The sequence below is a fragment of the Monodon monoceros genome, unplaced genomic scaffold, assembly GCF_005190385.1.
Source record: "Monodon monoceros isolate NGI ecotype Baffin Bay Population unplaced genomic scaffold, NGI_Narwhal_1 Super_Scaffold_3, whole genome shotgun sequence".
In the NCBI taxonomy this organism is placed as follows: Eukaryota; Metazoa; Chordata; class Mammalia; order Artiodactyla; family Monodontidae; genus Monodon; species Monodon monoceros.
Genome location: NW_021703780.1, coordinates 67,913,255 through 67,932,050, shown reverse-complemented (window position 1 = coordinate 67,932,050; position 18,796 = coordinate 67,913,255). Strand labels below are relative to the sequence as shown.

The 18,796-nt window shown below is 41.5% G+C and overlaps 2 protein-coding genes across 3 annotated transcripts in view; both read left to right on the top strand.

Moving 5' to 3' along the window:
• Positions 1-281: 281 nt before the first annotated feature.
• Positions 282-6,866, top strand: SELENOK (selenoprotein K). Of its 2 annotated transcripts, XM_029242642.1 has the most exons (5): positions 282-364; positions 3,837-3,927; positions 5,370-5,453; positions 6,063-6,149; positions 6,409-6,866. In XM_029242642.1, exons 1-5 carry the CDS (start codon positions 346-348, stop codon positions 6,410-6,412), a joined length of 285 nt encoding a protein of 94 aa, XP_029098475.1. In that variant the 5' UTR covers positions 282-345; the 3' UTR covers positions 6,413-6,866. The 2 variants fall into 2 exon arrangements, with proteins under 2 accessions (XP_029098475.1, XP_029098476.1); XM_029242643.1 differs by lacking the exon at positions 6,409-6,866 and having other exon boundaries at positions 6,063-6,153.
• Positions 6,867-8,104: 1,238 nt separating this feature from the next.
• ACTR8 (actin related protein 8) overlaps positions 8,105-18,796 on the top strand; it is a 13,305-nt gene continuing 2,613 nt past the window's right edge. Inside the window, exons 1-10 of the mRNA XM_029242644.1 lie at positions 8,105-8,345; positions 11,265-11,435; positions 12,811-12,921; positions 13,545-13,649; positions 13,932-14,105; positions 14,624-14,717; positions 14,936-15,068; positions 16,364-16,517; positions 17,310-17,405; positions 17,916-18,056. Coding sequence (XP_029098477.1) covers positions 8,223-8,345; positions 11,265-11,435; positions 12,811-12,921; positions 13,545-13,649; positions 13,932-14,105; positions 14,624-14,717; positions 14,936-15,068; positions 16,364-16,517; positions 17,310-17,405; positions 17,916-18,056 — 1,302 coding nt within the window. The 5' untranslated portion in view covers positions 8,105-8,222. The remainder of the gene's footprint in view (positions 8,346-11,264; positions 11,436-12,810; positions 12,922-13,544; positions 13,650-13,931; positions 14,106-14,623; positions 14,718-14,935; positions 15,069-16,363; positions 16,518-17,309; positions 17,406-17,915; positions 18,057-18,796) is intronic.

Below are 18,796 nucleotides of genomic sequence, written 5' to 3'. Positions count from 1 at the left end.
TTCAAACAACTAGAAAGCAGCGTAACTTCTTCCAGCAGCGCAAACGAGCTCTCCAAACTCCACTGCCGAAGGAGCCAGGAAAGCCCGCGTTTACAGGCTAAATACGCAACGTCACGTCCTGTCACCTGCCCCAGCCTCCACCTTACATCGAAAATCACCAGCAGGGACCAAAACGCCCGTCGGGGGCGTGTCCCCCCAGAGCCAATGGGCTCTGTCCACCTCCCTCCTCAGTCACTGTTTTGTCTATTCGCGGCCTGTGACGTCAGAGGGAGGAGCGCGGAGGGAGATACGGAAAGTGAGAGGGGCCAGGCCCGACAGTCGCTCTGGAGGCGGAGAAGGAGGAAGATGGTTTACATCTCGAATGGTGAGTTGGAGAGGCTACGTGGGCGACCTCCGTCCCGGGAGGTCGAGCCTCGGGTTTCTTCCATCCTCGCCCGCCGTCCCGGCGCCGCTTTTCCGGGCACGCCCCGCGGCCAGGCGGAGCTGGCCGAACGTCGGCCGAACGTCCCTGAGCCGCGGCGGGGGCCAAGGTCCCCGTGGTGACGGCGGTGCCGAGTGCCCGGCGTCCTCGCCCTTCTGGAGCTTCTGCTTGTGGGTCTCGGAAAGTGGTCTTTCCTGTCGGGCGTCAGTGTCCTTAACTAGAAAAGACCACAGTGTTCACGCCGTTACGTAGCGTTTGTGCCTCGGGCACTTTTTTTTAGCGTTGTTCGTTTGTCCGCTCATTGTCTTAATGTCGCCCTATCCGGGTGATATCCCTATTATATGTTTTGCGGGTGGAGACTGAGGCGCAGCCGGATTAAATAGCTTGCCCAGGATCACAAAGGTAGTTCTAGTGGCTCAGCCGGGTTTCTAACGCAGGTAGGCTGACGTCTGCGTTCTTAAGGTTTTCTACTACGCTGCCTCTTTCTGTAGTGTGTAAGAGAGTTGAAGAAAAGCTTTGGATAGGCTTTTTCTCCCAGCAGAGGGGTAGCTCGTCACGCATGTAGCTTTCTGCCCTAATTTCAAGAAGAGAAGCTGAGAGAGACTTAATTCAGTGACTCCCCGAAGACAGTGGATGGAAAGGAAAGACACAGTATGACTGGGTCAGAACAGTGTCAGAACTGCCTGCCCACTGGTTTGACTCAGGTGAAATAAATGCCTTGGTGCACTCTTAACTAGTTCTTGCATCACTGGAACCAGGTTCTGGTTCTATTTGAGTCATCTGTTTATATTCAGAGACCATGAAGGTAGTGAGAAATCTTCTGGCTGAGTGCACTTTGCATTTCTTTGCTTTTCAAAATCTCACTTTCTCTTCTTCCTTGTTCCTTCTAAGATTACTTAAAAATCTTTGAAACAAGTAGGTTGATGGACACTAAAGATCACAGTTTCATCTTCGTTTTGGGCACTTGCAGACTTTGTGTTATATTCTTTGTGGTTAAGGCTGGCAGCTTCTATTATCTATTGAATAATTCTTTGTATTTGTAGTGTGTCTTTTTGTGTATGCATTGTTGTTTTTGAACTACATAAATAACATAAAGGTCCTACTAGGGCCTCTAATCTCACTTTTATAGTTGAGAAATGGCCAACTGCATTCAAGCAACTTATTTCTCTCTGAGGATATTGGGAGGGGAGGTTTCTGCCTTCAGAAACTGGGAAGAAAAGCGCAAAAAAGTCAGAATGGTACAAATGCATGCAATATGTTCTTTAGAATCGCAAAGCAAGAAATTGACGGGTTCCAATTAGATCTGTTTCCTCCCTCCCTTCCTTCTTGTCGCTGCGCACAGGCTTTCTCTAGTTGCTGCGAGCGGGGGCTACTCTTCATTGCGATGTGCGAGCTTCTCATTGCGGTGGCTTCTCATTGCGGTGGCTTCTCTTGTTGTGCAGCATGGGCTCTAGGTGTGCAGGCTTCAGTAGTTGTGGCTCGCGGGCTCTAGAGTGCAGGCTCAGTAGTTGTGGCACAGGGGCTTAGTTGCCCTGTGGCATGTGGGACCTTCCCGGACCAGGGATCGAACCCATGTTCCCTGCATTGGCAGGCGGATTCTTAACCACTGCTCCACCAGGGAGGTCCTAGATCTATTTTCTTAGAAGGACTGTACTAGCATTTCATAGTTGATAAAAACTTTTTCTTACTGTCAAGTGACTTTTTTTTTTTCTCAACAATTCTATATGATGACTCTCCTTGTAATAGTTTTTCTCAGAGAAGGAAAATGTCACATCACCCAACGAAGCAGAGCTAGTAAGAGGCAGAACCAAGCCTATCACTCACGCTCTGTCTTTAAGTGTAGCCCCTTTTTCTCAGTAGCTCTGTGAGGGCTCAGGTCCAAGTGGATACCTGAAAGTAAGCTGGTCAAGGAAAGAGGAGAAGCAAACTGGGCATGGCAGTGAGTGTTGAAGCCCTTGGGAAAATGGAGAGGAGAGGTAGTTGACAGATGGCTCGTCTCCCAAAATATTCTAACCTGTTGATTTGCAAGACGGAAACTCTAGAGTATTAAGCTTTCCTGATGTAGCTTCTATTATTTAAAGTGGTTTGAAAAATATATCCATTTTTCTGTAAGATAAAACTGGAGTCTGTAATTCGGTTCAACAGCATTCTGTTAAAGAAAAATAGTGGTCATTTTAATGAACAAGCCAAATTCTCTTTAGTACTTAGAGCCCACGAATTCTTTTTTTCTTCTTTTTTTTTTTTTTTTTTTTTTTTTTTGCGGTACACGGGTCTCTCCCGTCGCGGAGTACAGGCTCCGGACGCGCAGGCTCAGCGGCCATGGCTCATGGGCCCAGCCGCTCCGCGGCATGTGGGACCTTCCCGGACCGGGGCACAGACCCGTGTCCCCTGCATCGGCAGGCGGACTCTCAACCACTGCGCCACCAGGGAAGTCCCACGAATTCTTTGATATATAAAAATTTTAACATAACAACTGATCCTGAAGATTTTAAGGGTATGTATAAAAAGTCTTTTTATATAGGCAAGAGACTTTGCAAGTGAAAGAGATACTCAGAACACATTTAGGAAAATGGAAGTGGTGTGAGCATTCTTTATATTCACTCATCTCATTTGTTTCCTCAAAATACTTGAATAAAGGTATTGTACACCCATGTTCATAGCGGCATGTTCACAGTAGCCAAAAAGTGGAAGCAACCTAAGTGTCCATCAATAGGATGGATAAACAAAATGTAGTATATACTTACATTGGAATATTCATCAGCCTTAAAAAAGGAAATTTTGACATATGCTGCAATATGGATGAATCCTGAAGACATTGTGCTAAGTGAAATAGCCAGTTACCAAAGTACGAATATTGTATGATTCCTCGTACAAGGTTCCTAGAGCAGTCAAATTCATAGAGATAGAAAGTAGAATGGTGGTTTTCAGGGGCTGGGGGAAGGGAGAAATGAGGAGTTAGTGTTTAATGGGTGTGGAGTTTTAGTTGGGGAAGATGAAAACGTTCTGGAGGTGGCCGACGGTGATGGTTGTATGACGGTGTGAATGTACTTAATGCCATAGAACTGTACACTTAAAAATGGTTAAAATGGTAAATTTTTTTGTGTGTATTTTACCACAGTAAAAAAAAAAAAAAAAGAGAAAAAAAAAAACTTGAAATGTCACCCAGCAGAAATTACAAACTATAGGAGGCATAATTTGACATATTAAAGGAATGACCTCTAGACCACAGAACTTCATTTCCCTAACCTTTCCTTAGAATGATGTACACATAACACACCTTTCCTTGTGTAGACTATTTGGAACAGTGAACAAGTTGAAAACTGAGCCTATGATTGTTACCTAACTGATTAAATGTAACGCATCTTGTGTCAGGGATTTGTTGCACTAACTGAAGTTTCTTTATTCTTGTCTATAGGACAAGTGTTGGACAGCAGGAGTCAGTCCCCATGGAGATTGTCTTTTATAACAGATTTCTTCTGGGGAATAGCTGAGTTTGTGGTTTTGTTGTAAGTATAGTAGTCCTCTTAATAGCCCTGATATTTAAGTTCAGCTTGCCTGAAGCACTTTTTAATTGTAATTTTTATTAATAGCTTTTCTAAGGGAGATGAAGACTTGTGTAGTGATAAAACTGCCCCAAACATCTTTTATGATTATGAATATGTTCCTTGAGTTAGTAAGCTTAACCATGTCTTAGCCGTGGTGGTAACCATTTCAGCCTGCAGCTATGGGGCCAGACCTGCTCGTTCTGCCAGATGACAGCACTTTGCTTTCTCTCAACTGTTCCTGCCTTCAGTGCGTATGTGCAGCTTTTATGGCATAGTATACAAGTAAACAAGGGGAATTAGATCTTGACTTTTAAAAGCTCCCAGGGCATAAACTTTTTTTTAAATGAAGGATTAGCATCGATACAGAGGAGACAAAAATGTAAACTTCACCATAATTTCAAGCAATTCTTAGTTAAATTCATTTTTTGGTCTTTCATATGCTGTTTGTTTTATGAAAATTGTTCATCTACTAACAAGTCTTACTCATCCAAAGTTTGAATATACATTTGAGTGTCTCGTGGGCAGAGAACTGCAGATATGCAGAGATGTGGGATGTCTCCTTACTTCATTGATTTTAATATCAGTAAATGTCTTCTTTTTACAAGGGGCCTTGCGCTGGTCATGATTGTGGGAGGAGGACGTCAGAGGAGGTTATTCCAGGTGGAAGAGGCACAGCAAAGATGGCAGAGAAATTTGAAAATCAGCCTATGCTCTTTATACTTAATTTGATTGTAGCTCTGGTTTAGAAAGATTAATCTGATGGCTGCATGTGGCATAAATTAGACGGGGTAAAATAGAAGAAACCGTTCCATAGAGAAATACAACAGGGGACAGAGAGGCCTAAGTTAAGTTACTCATTGCAAAACTTCTTTGCAGTCTCTTACAAATTTCACCTCCATATTGTTTATTTAAAATATTGTTTTAATTTAGTTAAATCCTTCCCGCTCCACAAATAAAATTCCATTTAAACGGATTCCCAGAAAGCCCTGTGCCTCTGGCACACCACTTCAGCCCCTCCTTCCCCAAGGTAACATTAGGTAGGCTGTTGGCACAGGAAATGGACATGCAATACTATAAAAGCAGACTCTGGGACTTGACAACTGATACAGAGCAGAGGAAGGAAGTTGGAGATGACTCTGGTTTCAGAGTCATCGCTAGACTCTGTCTAGAAGAGTTACAGCAAACAAGAAAGACAAGGAATGGTGGCTTTGGCACAGAACATAGCACACTCTGTTTAGACTTGTGCTTGCGCTAGATGGTGTTGTCCAGCTGGCTTCAAGAAATGTGGGTTTGGAGCTAAGTTAGGGTAGTCATCCTTCCACAGAGATGATAGTTGGAACCATGGAAATGCATTTTATAACGTTGAAAGTGGATCTTCTGTTGTTTTCTGCCCCTTGTTTCAGTTTCAGAACTCTGTTTCAGCAAGATGTGAAAAAGAGAAGAGGCTACGGAAGCTCATCTGATTCCAGATATGATGATGGAAGAGGGTATAACTTTTTAAATTGATAAACAATGTTTTTACCCCTCTGTGTAATATAATTAAATTAGAGATAAATAGGCAGACAGACATAGTTAGGCTCATGGTAATTAAAGGCTTAAATTCTATTTCACAAAATTAATGTATTACTGTAAATTAAATCAAGTTGCCTTTGATTTGATAATCAGAGTTAATCTGACAAAGCTAAAATGTATATCAAATATCCTATGGGAAAAGTCTAAATTAGAGGATGAAAACTGATGGCCAACATTAAAATCTAGAGGTTTCACTTCAGAATCTGGATTTCCAGCTGCTAATGAAAATCTCACAATCCAGCAGCACTGGGTGGGGATTGTGTTTCTATATGGCAAAAATCAGCTGAAGCTGGGCTTCAGTTGGAGATTTATAGGAGGAGCTGTTCCGTTTATCCTAACCCTTGCTTGACTCACTTTCCTCATGCGCTTTATGCATCTGGTCTCTTTCAGTATTTGAATTTGTGACTCGCGACCTAAATGGTAGTTCCTATTTTAAATAAAGAAGAGGGTCTATTTGAGTGCTTAAAAGGAATCAATTGAAGTAGTGTCTACTAAACAGTAGAAATTAACTTTTCTTATCTTAGGCCACCAGGAAACCCCCCGAGAAGAATGGGTCGAATTAATCATTTGCGTGGCCCTAATCCTCCTCCAATGGCCGGTGGATGAGGAAGGTAACTTAAAACCTGCAATTCTGCAGGGATTTCATTTTGAAAATGCCTCCTTAGGCAGGTTTTCTTTAGGAAAGCAGAAGTCACAACATTTTGTGATTACTCATACATCTTATTTGGAAAAATATTTTTATCTTAACCCTTGAAAAATTGTCTTTTGAATCAAAATGTCTTTTGAAGAAGGTTTTATAACATGTAATGACTAGCTTTTTTATACAGATCCAAATTTCTAACTAGTAACTATTATAACATTTTCTTTTAGGTAAATGTCTGCTCTAAGAAGCAGACAACTGGACAAGCACATTCATAGCAGAAGGAAACCATCAAGAAATGGAGTGTTGACCACACTGGACAAGTTAGATGAATGTGTACTCTAAACAAGGATTGCTCTGTGTCCTCACAGATGAATGAGGTCGTGCTGGGAATTCCCCCCCGCAGGGATCTGGCATGACTGATAGGCAGTTCTATAAATGCACATGTTTGTCTCATCTTTTTTGTATCGTTTATGAAAGTATTGATATAGTTTTAATAAGTAAATATTTTTAGGTTACAAGACTGACTTCTCATCTTTATATAATTAAGACACAGAAGGCTCCAAATTTGAAAATAAACGGCTGCATATTGAGTACTATTAGTGTCACCCTTTTCAACTTCTGAAATACTGTTCATTGCTTTTGTTGTTCTTTATAAATAAATCACAGTGTATTTCAGTAGTATGCATATGATATCTGTGCTCTTGAATTAATTTTTATCTTAAAGCCTATTTGTCCCATGGATCTTTAATACAATGTGTCTTACTTGCTACCAGATGTAATTATCAGGGTATTTGTAAAGCCATAACCAACAAGCCTGAGCTACAGAATGTAGATTTGCTAGGTGGTCTTTAAAATCGAGGACTTCAATGCTATCTTTACCAATTTTAATTCTAAACCATTGCTTAAGATACTGCCTGTTGGCTTTAACCCCATCTGAATGCTGGTAACTCTCATTCTTTCACTAGAGTGAAAGCTGTATGAGGTTACGATTTTGTCTTCTTTACCCCAGTGCTTTGAATAGTGACTACGTGTAATAGGCACTGAAATATTTATGGAAAAATGAATAATACAGATAATTCTACTTTGTGTTTAACAGTCTTTGAAACCAAAGTGTTCAGTAAAATCACTTTTATATCCGTTTATAAGTATTTATTCAACTCTGTTTGCCAGGAAATGGGGTTGTAGTGGCATTAATAAACACTGGTCTGTATGAAAACCAGACTACAGGCGGACAAAACTGGAAGCAGGGAGTTGGGTTTTGAGGATGTTGTGGTGGTCCAGGTGAGATCGGACCAGGTAGTGGCAGTAGGAGTGGAGAAGTGGATGCATTCAAGGCATATTTGAGGGACTGCGGGATTTGCTGATGGATTTGCATGTAGAAGATGTGGACAATTGAAGGAACAAGTGAAACAAGATGGTGAAAATTGGAGTAGATTTTTGGGGGGGAGGCGGGGATCGAGTTACATTTTGGATATATTTAAGTTTACAATGCCTTGTAGACATCTAAGTGGAGATACTAAATAAGCAGTTGGTTATCAGGGCGAGATCCAAACTGGAAATACATATTTGGGAGTTACCGTCATATTTAAAGCCATGAAACTGGATAAAGTCATCCAAGGAGTGTGTAGAGAGAAGACCTAACTCCAGAGAATCCTAACATCAGAGGCCCGACTGAGCATGGCCAGTGAAGTACGAGGAGAACTAGAATTACGTATGGTGTCCGAGAAGCCAGAAAAGACAGGTGTGATGACGAAATGAGACACCAGTTATCAGCTGCTCCACAGCAAGCACGCAAAACAAAGGTTGCGGGCATGCTGCAGCCAGGACCAATCACAGCAACATCCAGCCAGTGCACCCTCCCACCTTACCCTCCTCCGGGCAGCTCCGCCCTTCCGCTTTCCCGGAATGCTCTGGGCCGACTCCCGGCGGCCATCTTGGTTGTGGGCAGTCGGCCGAGAGGTTGCGCCTGTTCCGAGGCCTGTTCTCTGGTGGTCGCGTTGCGTCCTTGAGGCTAGAGGCTGGAGGGGCGTCGGCGGCCGAGATGACCCAGGCCGAGAAGGGGGACACGGAGAATGGGAAAGAGAAGGGCGGGGAGAAGGAGAAGGAGCAGCGCGGCGTGAAGCGACCCATCGTGCCCGCGCTGGTGCCGGAGTCGCTGCAGGAGGTGAGGCGCGGGGGGCGGGCCTCGGACTCGGCTTCCGGGCGGGGCGGGGGGCCGCGGAGCTGGGCTAGGGGGAGGAGGCTGGCGAACGGCGGGAGTCTTCGGGCGCCCACCCAGGTGGGTGGTGCAAGGGGGTCGTTCCCCGCTTTCTCCGAGGGCACAGTGCAGATGGCCAGGCCAGTGACACCAGCCACTGTGCGAACCCCAGCCTCCCGGGCTATGAGACCAGCACAGGGCTGTCACCTTCCTGCCAACTAGTTTGAGGGGGCAGACTGGATGGTGTGTAAGGGCCTTGCCAGTCCCCACTCTCTAGGATTCTCCCACTTGGCGGGAAGGGGGAGCTCACGGTTGGGGATGGGCAGTAAGTATCTAGGGCATGGAGTGGGATGGAGTAGTGCAGAGGACCGTAGGGGGAGGTATTGGGCACACACAACAGGTACCTCCTCCAGCCCTGACGGTCTGGGACAGTTTCTTCGATGGAGGTGACGCCTGGACAAAGACCTAAAGGGTGATTAGGAGTTAGCCAGGGGGAATGTGAGGGCAGGAGAACAGCATGGAAGAGACCTGGGCCAAGGGAGGATATGAAATGTTGGAGATGAGGATGTCTGGAATTGAGGAAGAAGAAGGAGCAAGACATGAGACTGGAGATCTTAACAGGGATGGCATCAAGAGGGTCGTATAAGCCAGAGCCTGGCCTCTTCTGAAGGGAATGCAGAACTTGGGAATAGATAGCCAGACTCCGAGCTACATGATGAACTCGTTTAATCCTCACAATAGCTCTCTGAGGTAGGTACTTTATCTAGAGCAAGGAAGTGGCACAGCCTGAATTTCGAGCCAGATTTGTGAATCTGGAGCCTGGGCCATTAGCCACTATAACAACGTTTGCTTAACTTCAGTCATGTAACAACTTTTGGTTTTTCCATATCCTCTGTGAGAGCTCTACCATTATTTGCTGAATAACTGTTTTTACTCAATTTTATCTTAAGCAGTAATGTCCAGGAAATGATGTGTAGGATATATTGGCTAGTTGTTTTCTGATATGTTAAGATAGATATGTAATTATTAAAAACTGCTTGTCCACACTTTGGAAAACTGCGTTTACTACCCCAGAGCTTCGCCATCAGCGTGCTGCAGCCTGTGTACTATTAATGAGGTACAGATGTCCCTGATGGCAAGCCACCTCATCTGTTTAACTCAGTTTGCTAGATAAATGTTGTCTGCCATAGCACGCAAAAGCTTGAGAAGTGTGCTGCAGGGCACCAGGCCATGTGAGAGTGGTGCCATGGGCATTCAACAAATACCTACTAGGCTCCTGTATGCCGTGCACTGGGCACAGAGTAGTGAACAAGACAGTAGTAGTCCTTTACATGAAGGTTTTGTCTTTTGAGAGAGCAGACAGTAAATCATTACAAGAATGATAAGTGTCATGAAAAGGAGGGGTGCCATAAGATTTTATTGCAGGGGGACAAATAAACCTGGTCTGATGACATTTAACTTTAGACCTGAAGGGAGGAGTAAGATTTAACAGGGAGAAAGAACACTGCAGGCAAGGGGAGTTGCGTTTGTGAAGGCCTGAATGTCAGCACAGTGAACTAAGAAATCAGGAGACATCTGGATTGGGAAGATTAAAGAGACTGAAAAGTAAGTGGTTCTAGAGTAAAGCTAGAGAAGTAGGCAGGGTCTTGATCTTGGAGATTCTGGACTGTATCTTATTGGAAAGTTACGGAAATATTTTAAACGAGGACATGCCAAGAAGACACAACTGTAGCTTAAGGGCAGAGCAGAGTAGGTGATGATTTAGGAGTCACACTGGAATGGTGATTCTCAACAGTGGCATCCTGTTGTCAAAGGGATTGTTCGAGTCCCTTCTTCCCCCACTCCCTCCTGAAACTCTGGGTCCCTCAACAGGTTTACGTGGTAAAGGTTCCCTAGTGATTCAGGTTATATTCTGCCCCCTTGAGAATTACAGATCTAAAAGCCCACAGTCATTACTCCACTGTCCTGATTTGTGCTGCTTTGTCAGTCCTTGTTCACTGTCTCCCAGTAATGGATGGTGAAATGCAGCAGAGCTCTCTGACCTGTGAGGATAGAATTGTGAACTCTGGTTTCTTAACCGCAGACTCTTGCCAGATCACGTAAATAGTACAGAACCAATAAGGGTGAAGTGTTTAAAAAACAATGACGAAAATACAGTTCATGCACATTCTTGGAAGTGGTCCGTGTATAAAGTCCACTTACTTTCCAGCATTGCAAAACAGTGATTCTGATCTTAAATTAACTTCTTCTCTCACCTTCTCAACCAGTGTTGTCACATCTGAGTGATCATACTAATTACTTCAGGAGCTTTTGTAAATTGCAGATTCCTAGGCTCTCTCTTCCTGGAGATTCTGAATCAGAAAATTTGTAGTGAAGCTTTAGGGTCTTTTTTGTTTTGTTTTGTTTTAACAAGGATCTTTAGGTGATTCAGATTTAGGGAACCCCATACTTCACAAGTCATAGTATTCCTCACACTCTTATTCGTTGTTTAACTCTCTTCTCTAGTAAATGGGAAGTTCTCTAGTGGTCAGGACTTCGTCCTGGTCACCATTGTACCCACAGTGATTGGCACAGAAATGCCCCCAAATTATAGCTTGATTTGCGTTGGGTACTTAGGATTTCGTTCACTTAAACAAATATTTGTTGACCTATGTACCCTGAGTCAGATCCTCGGCACACAGATACAAAAAGAGTTTGCGTGCAGGCAGAGAGCAATATTTGGATGCCTCTCAGAGAACTCCCTTTACTGAATTATTTTGATACCTTTGAGTTTGATAGTCATTACAGGAAACTAATTTCTTAGTCTAGCCTGTTACCTCTGTGCTATTTAACATGTTACCTGCATGTTATTTACTAAGGTCACACTCCTATGTTTTGTATTTGCAGCAAATCCAGAGCAACTTCATCGTTGTCATACATCCAGGTTCAACAACTCTGAGGATCGGTCGAGCCACAGACACACTTCCTGCCAGCATTCCTCATGTTGTTGCACGAAGACACAAACAACAAGGGCAGCCCCTGTACAAAGACAACTGGCTCCTAAGGGAGGGACTAAATGTAAGTCAGAAATGGAGGACGCTGGCGTTCCGGTGGTTAGGACTCCGAGTTTTCGCTGCCGAGGGCCCGGGTTCAATCCCTGGTCAGGGAACTAAGCTTCCACAAGCCGTGCAGTGTGGCCAAACCCCCCCCTCGCAGCACACACACACAAAAGAAATGTAAGACCTAAAGAGAAAGCCCAGGGTTGTCTCCTTGGGAGGGCTTCAGTATTCAATATATGCTGTAATCTTGAACGACATCTTCATAGCTTTAATGTATCTTAAAATAACGACATCATTCAGGATTACAAATGTCATTTTTTATCTGAGCTATCAATTTTAGATTGTACAGAAATAATTATAACAAAAGTAAATCTAATTTTTTAACCCATCAGGATGAATTGGGTATTGATGAAGATGATCTTTAGTGGAAGATACAGAATTGTCACTCCCTTAAAATGATGCATCCAGATGTCTATTAAGTGACTGCCATATTTTCTCTTCCAGATACTTAGAGTTTAAATTGAGCTCATATTTTCAATCTGTAGCAAATTGGATTGCTACAATAAGCACTTGTTACAATCTTAGATCAAATCATAATTTAAAGGCAAAAAATAGTATTTCCTTGGAGTAAGCATTTACTTAGGATGCAGCAGGCATCCTATTTTGCAGGTGATAATTAACAGGAAAATTTTTGTGATAGGTGTTAAATATGTGTATTGCATTGTAATCTGCTTTAAGTTTTAAATCAAGGGTAGTTTTGGGAACTTGCAGTTTCTATAATTCTTATAGTAAGCCTTAGGGTTCCATTTTTTAGCATAACTAGCAGACTCTCCTTAAGTCCATTTCTAAGCTTAAGTATAACTTGACAGTGTAAGAATCTAAAATTCGCATATCTTTGGATCTTACAATTCTATTTTAGGAATAAATATCAGGAATAAAAATGGAAAGAAAACAAAATAATATTTTATAAAAATATAGTGTTCTTTGCCAAATCACAAGAACTTGAATACTCATTAATTAAGTGAAATAACACATGAAGGAATAAAACATTGTTATAAAATTGTAAACATGAGAATTATATGGATATATGGAAGGGTCTCTCGAATACTTTGTAAATATAAAGTGGCAGTGCGCTGATATCAGTCAGAAGTCACTTGAGGTTATAGATTTTTGCAGATAGTTTTATGGCGATGGCTCTTTTCTGATTTTTTTATTTATAAATAAGAAGAAGATTACTTTGAATTCTTAAGATTAATACGTGTGACAAAGGTGAAGGACATGCTACTCGTTGATGAGGGAGCATTTGCTCTTGCTGGATTAAATTAGTATTTTGCCATTTCTTTCTCTTTTTCACTAAATTCTTTATACGCTTCATCTCTGTTCTTTTTCCCCAGAAACCTGAAAGTAATGAACAAAGACAAAATGGCCTTAAAATGGTGGATCAAGCAATATGGTCTAAAAAGATGTCAAATGGTACAAGACGGATCCCTGTGTCCCCTGAGCAGGTTCAGTCTCAACTCTTTCTTCAGATTCATTCTTTGACCACTGCTATTAAGTCGTAACCATTCGTGTGCACTCCCTATTTCATTATGCAAATTAAAGATGGGATTTCCTTAAAAGAGGAAGAAAAAACATTCTTAACCACCTACAGAATACCTGAATTGGTGTTGCAAATGTCTAGGCAAGCCAAATAATTTGTAAGGTGGTGTTTCTTGTGTCAAGTTGATGAAAATTTAATTTATCTGAGAGTCTTAAGTGTGTAATTCCAGGATCTTGATGGGAAGCTGTATTCTTACTACATTTGTCATTTTAATGTGATAAACCAGTGCTGCTAGGAGTGGGCATGAGTCTATACGATATATAAATCTGTATTCAACTTTCAGCAGAGTACAGGATTAATTTTGGACTGACTGAATCACTGCCTAAGTGTTAACATTATGGGAGAAATCAAGATTGTGGTATAGGGCAGGAGAATCCACTTGTGACCAATCAATATTTTGTCACATATCTTGGATTTATGATTAAAATTTGCCACTGTATCTGGTCTGTGAGAGAGGAGAAAAGAGGACAACCCCTTTTTGTTTTCTTGCATGGATTCAGAGAATTTTCGGATGCTCTTTTGTTTCAGGCACGTTCCTACAACAAGCAGATGCGACCTGCGATTTTAGATCATTGCTCCGGAAATAAGTGGACAAACACATCTCATCACCCTGAGTTTTTGGTAGGAGAAGAGGTAGGAAACATCTTTACGGTGAAATGGAAGAAGAAAACCTAGATACTATTTGTAAAATTAATTTGCTTTGCCACCTAGTTCTAGTTTTTCTTAGCATTCTGTAATCCTACCCTGAGGACCAGATATTCACACTGGCTCCTGAGATGTTACATACACCACTCTCAACATTAGAACAGTCAGCAAATGTTAATGGTAACTTCTGGCCTTAGGTTTTTGAATGTGAATCTAGAAAACCCTGAGAGAAGAGTTTTAACAATGTATTCATCTCCCTGTCTTTTCTAGGCCCTGTATGTTAATCCTCTGGACTGTTACAATATTCACTGGCCTATCAGAAGAGGTCAGTTAAATATTCACCCAGGACCTGGGGGCTCCCTTACAGCTGTTCTGGCAGATATTGAAGTAATATGGTCTCATGCGATACAAAAATACTTGGAAATCCCACTGAAAGATTTAAAGGTAAACTAAAATGACCAGTTATTGGATTGTCTTTAAGATTCTTGGTCAATAAAAGTATACTATACTCAGTTGTTTGTAAGACAGTGTCCTTGAAGCCTTCTCGACCTTAAGCTGTTAAGGATATCTTTTTTCCTTCACTGAATTCCCCTCTGGTGCTTTCTTTTTTTTCTCATTTTGTTTGGTTCTTGGTGTTCCTCTCAACTGCTCTGCAATCAGCAAGCTTGCTCACGTTTATGCCTTCTCTCTGGACCTTTTTCGGAAACATCAGTTGTCTTATTTTTCATTTTACAAGTGTTAAATAGCTCAAAGGGAAAAAAGCCCACAAAACTTCAGCATTTTCTGTTTTTTTTCATAAAACCTAAAGGATAGGGGCAGAGAGCTTTGAGTTTTTATTTTGAGCCTCTAGCCATTGCTGCTACTGCTTTAGAGAGAATCCTCTTTGACGACAAGTGTGGTGAAATTTATTTTGACCTGACTTGAGTGTTAACCATTTTATATTTTTTCTTTGTTCTTTTTAGTATTATAGATGTATCTTGTTAATTCCTGATATCTATAATAAACAGCATGTGAAAGAATTAGTGAATATGATCCTAATGAAGATGGGGTTTTCAGGTATGTCTGATATCCCAGTGAAATCTGCCTGAAATGAGATTGTTTTTTTTTTTTTCCTGACAAAGTTAATCTGATTCACTGCTTTATTGAAATGCTTATTCTGGGAGGGTCAGTGGTACTTGGGTGATTGCCTGGAGGTTCCTAGATTTTAATTGAATACTTGTTGTAGGGTCTTCCCTGCTCCCCGGGTGTTCGCCCCTCTGCCTTTTGTCTTTCAGGGATCGTGGTCCATCAGGAGTCTGTGTGCGCCACCTATGGGAGTGGTTTAAGCAGCACGTGTATTGTAGACGTTGGAGACCAAAAGACAAGCGTGTGCTGTGTGGAGGATGGGGTCTCTCATCGGAACACTCGGTGAGGAGCTTGGGAGGAGGCATCCCTGCTCCTTCTCCCCACACAGCCTGTTCAACTGAAAGCATCATGAGTTAGAAGGAAGTTTTTGTAAGGAATTACATACTCAGATTTTTCTTGTGAAACTAGTAAGATTGTGGCAGTGCAAATTCTAACACGGCTATAAATAGCCGATTTTACCCCTCCCATTTGAACTCTCTCATATGAGTTCACATTAGCAGCTCCCGAAAGCCCTAGTGTGTGTTGTGTGCTTTCCCACAGAGGAAGTGTGTATGTTAGCTCTGTGTCTTTCACTATGGTGTGGCAGAGAGATACCAATCACATTCACAGCAAAGCTTTATTTGGGCAAGTCATGTAGGAGAAAATAGGTTTTCAGGTCTGAATTCTCTAGCTAGCTAGCATTTTGAGTATTTGCTTTTCTCGTCATAATTGTTTTTGGTGAGTGAGGAGTAACTTTATCGTGGTCAAGTCCATTCATTATGTCATCTCTGATAGAAGAGGTAATAAAATACCTAGCAGGAGCAGGTTTGCTGCTTGTCTGTCCTGAGACAAGCCCAGCACAGGTAAGCACACTCAGGTAGTGCACACACCAGTTCTCTGCAGCATTTTGTGCTTCCAGGATGGCTTCTTCAGGATGCTTTAATTCTTCCTGTCACCCACATAGGAAGTTTGACTCTTAAGTCATAGAAACAAATTTAAAAGAGGGCCCAAGCAGTCCATGAGAAAGGTTAATTTGTTACCTCCCACCCCAAGTTACAGTGCATTCTCAAACCCAGATTGAGTTGTTTGGGCTCATCCATTTGTAACACCTAATGCCATTAGTTTTCAAAGTATAGAGAAAACACTGGACCCAGGTCTTGTACCACTAAAACAGCACAGCAGTGATCTTTCCAAATCGTAGAAATATTGTTAGTAGATAGTATTCGCTAAGGTTTTCTCCCTTAACTTTGTCTTACGGTGTCACTGCCTGCCATTTCTACATGTTGGTGAGTACAGACAGTCAAACAGCTGTCATATGCTACACATATGGACTTGGAAATGAGCTGGATTTAATGTGTATTCTGTTTCTTGGACAGTTTTTGCAAATAGCATTTTTTGCTTCTAGATGTTCACCACTGGTTTTTGCTAGCTTCCTTTCTCTGTCCCTTACATCCATTCTGTCCTTTCATGCTTTAATTTATCTCTACAACATTTCTTGAAACTTGCTGTGTTTCACTGTGCCTAACTGAGTTTTTGGAGCACCCTTTGCACCTTCTTAACTGACAGCTTACCCATCTGCCCTTTTCTCTTAACACTAGGCTCTGTCTGGCATATGGTGGATCTGATGTGTCAAGATGTTTTTACTGGCTGATGCAGCGAGCTGGGTTCCCTTACAGAGAATGCCAGTTAACAAATAAAATGGATTGCCTTCTTCTGCAGCACCTTAAAGAAACTTTTTGTCATTTAGATCAGGTGGGAGCAAAATCAAAATTGCTGATTATTTTTGTTTTCAGGAAAAATTGAAGATATTTAAAGCTAATTAAAAATTTAACAGTATTATGCAACCTGTTCAACCCAAGTTTATAAAGCCTTGAGGCTGAAGCTCTTAAGGAGTGAGAGAGTTTTTTGGTAAGGTCAGAGCTGTATGGATGTGTCTCAGGCTCTGGAAAACACAGCTAGTATTTTTAAGAGAGTTTAGCAGATGTCTCTCTCCTTAGGATCTACAATCATTTTAATAAAGGATAAAGATAAACCTTTGGATGTAATGCATAGTAGCAGGTAAATACATAGGTATAGACAGTTAATAAAATGGTATCATTTGAAGCACTTTCTTGGTATTGTGAACAGTCAACATTTAGTCATTGCTGTATATGAATTGCTACCTTTTTATGCTATTTGTTTTAGACCTTTCTTTTTCCAACTTATTTTAAAGCATTTTTCAAGTAATGTAATTCTGAATAAAAATTTTTTTGAGAAACATTAAGACGGGGTAATAACATTTCCCAGTTATTGAGGGAGTTTGCTTACTGGTTTGGACATTGTATTGGTGTGTGTTGATAATGAAGCAAACAAAAATGTACATAGTGGGAATTTCAGAAATGTTGAAAGAGAATCAAGGTACAGTTGAACTCTTGTTTTATTAAGTTCCAGTGGGAGTGGTAGGAAGTTGTAGGGCAGCTCTTTTATAGGTGAGATTTAGATGGCATTTGAAGAGTTTGCATGCACTTTTACTGATTCACTGACAGCATCTTTTCCTGGAATCAGGACATCTCTGGGCTTCAGGACCATGAGTTTCAGATTCGACATCCAGATTCCCCTGCCCTTCTTTACCAGTTTCGATTAGGAGATGAAAAACTCCAGGTAACACATCGGTATATATTTCCATGGGTAGAAAGAAAGGCAGCCAGGTTCAATCAGACTGAGAGAATATGTACTTGCTGGAAACCTCATGAGGTGAGAATGTCAACTGGTTGTAAATTAGCTGCTAACCCAACATTTAAACCACTGATAGAGTACAGATTAGAACAGATCTGAGCCATTATTTTAATTAGCCAGTATGTGATGAGTTGTTATTTAGAAAGAGGCACCATTCTTACTAGGAAATTATAAAGTAGATTACTAGGCACTTATTTTACATTTACTTTGAGATTTCTGGTGTTATATCACCCATTCAATTTGATGATAAGTTAGTTTTCTGGCCTATCATGCACTGAAGAAATAATGTTACTTCTGAAAGAGAATGCTTACTCGGTCTAACTTATAGGATCTGATCTGCCAGTTTTGTTTTTGGAAGAACAAAATTTATTTAATGGGTCAGTTTTTTCAGAAGGCAGTATCCTTGGTTGGTCATTCTTTTCCTTCCATGCACAGGCTCCGATGGCTTTGTTTTATCCAGCAACTTTTGGAATCGTTGGACAGAAGATGACAACTTTGCAGCACAGGTCCCAGGGTGACCCTGAGGATCCTCATGATGAACATTACCTGCTGGCCACACAAAGCAAGCAAGAACAGGTCTGTGGTAATTCTGTGTGAGAGGAGACAGTTTTGTCCCTGTATGAGAAGTTTGCCCATAATTAATGGATCATTGCAGTGGCTGCAATCTGACAGTATACTAAAGCTGATACTGTTTTTAAGACCGTAGATGAAGTCTGTGTTTAAAATCCAAATGACAGATTTCTTTATTCAGCAAACGTCAATTTTCAGAATACCAATCTACAAGATACTTCCCTTTTGGCATGTATTTTTAAAGTAGTTTATGTATAATACTTTATCTACTTTTGAATATTTATCCAGTAGTATTTTCAGTAAAAGCTTACCTATTTTTAAATTATCATGCAAAAACTGGGTGGCACAGGCAAAGAGCTGAATTCTTTTGTCCAAAGCTGATCCTAGTTATAGGATGTCTGATTCAGGGGCACAAATTAAAGCTCTTATCTGCTAATGAAACAGCAGCTCATGATGGAGAGAAGAGGGCAGTGAACCTTTTCTAGTTTTTGTTCCTGTCCCAAAGCTGAGCGTGGGGTTCTTAGATAAGGTCTGAAAATGAGGACCCGTAACAGCCAGTGGCCTAAGAATTCCAGTGAGCTACTACACTTAAAAACTCAGGGGGAAAAGGTTCATCTACGTCGACATTTCAATCTTAAAAATCCTATCAGTAATAGCAAAGTTATAGCTCTTTTACTCAGGAGGAGCTGTGGAGGGTTCGAGGCAGGGAAGGCTTTCCTGAGGAAGAGCCATTTGAGAGAGAGGGA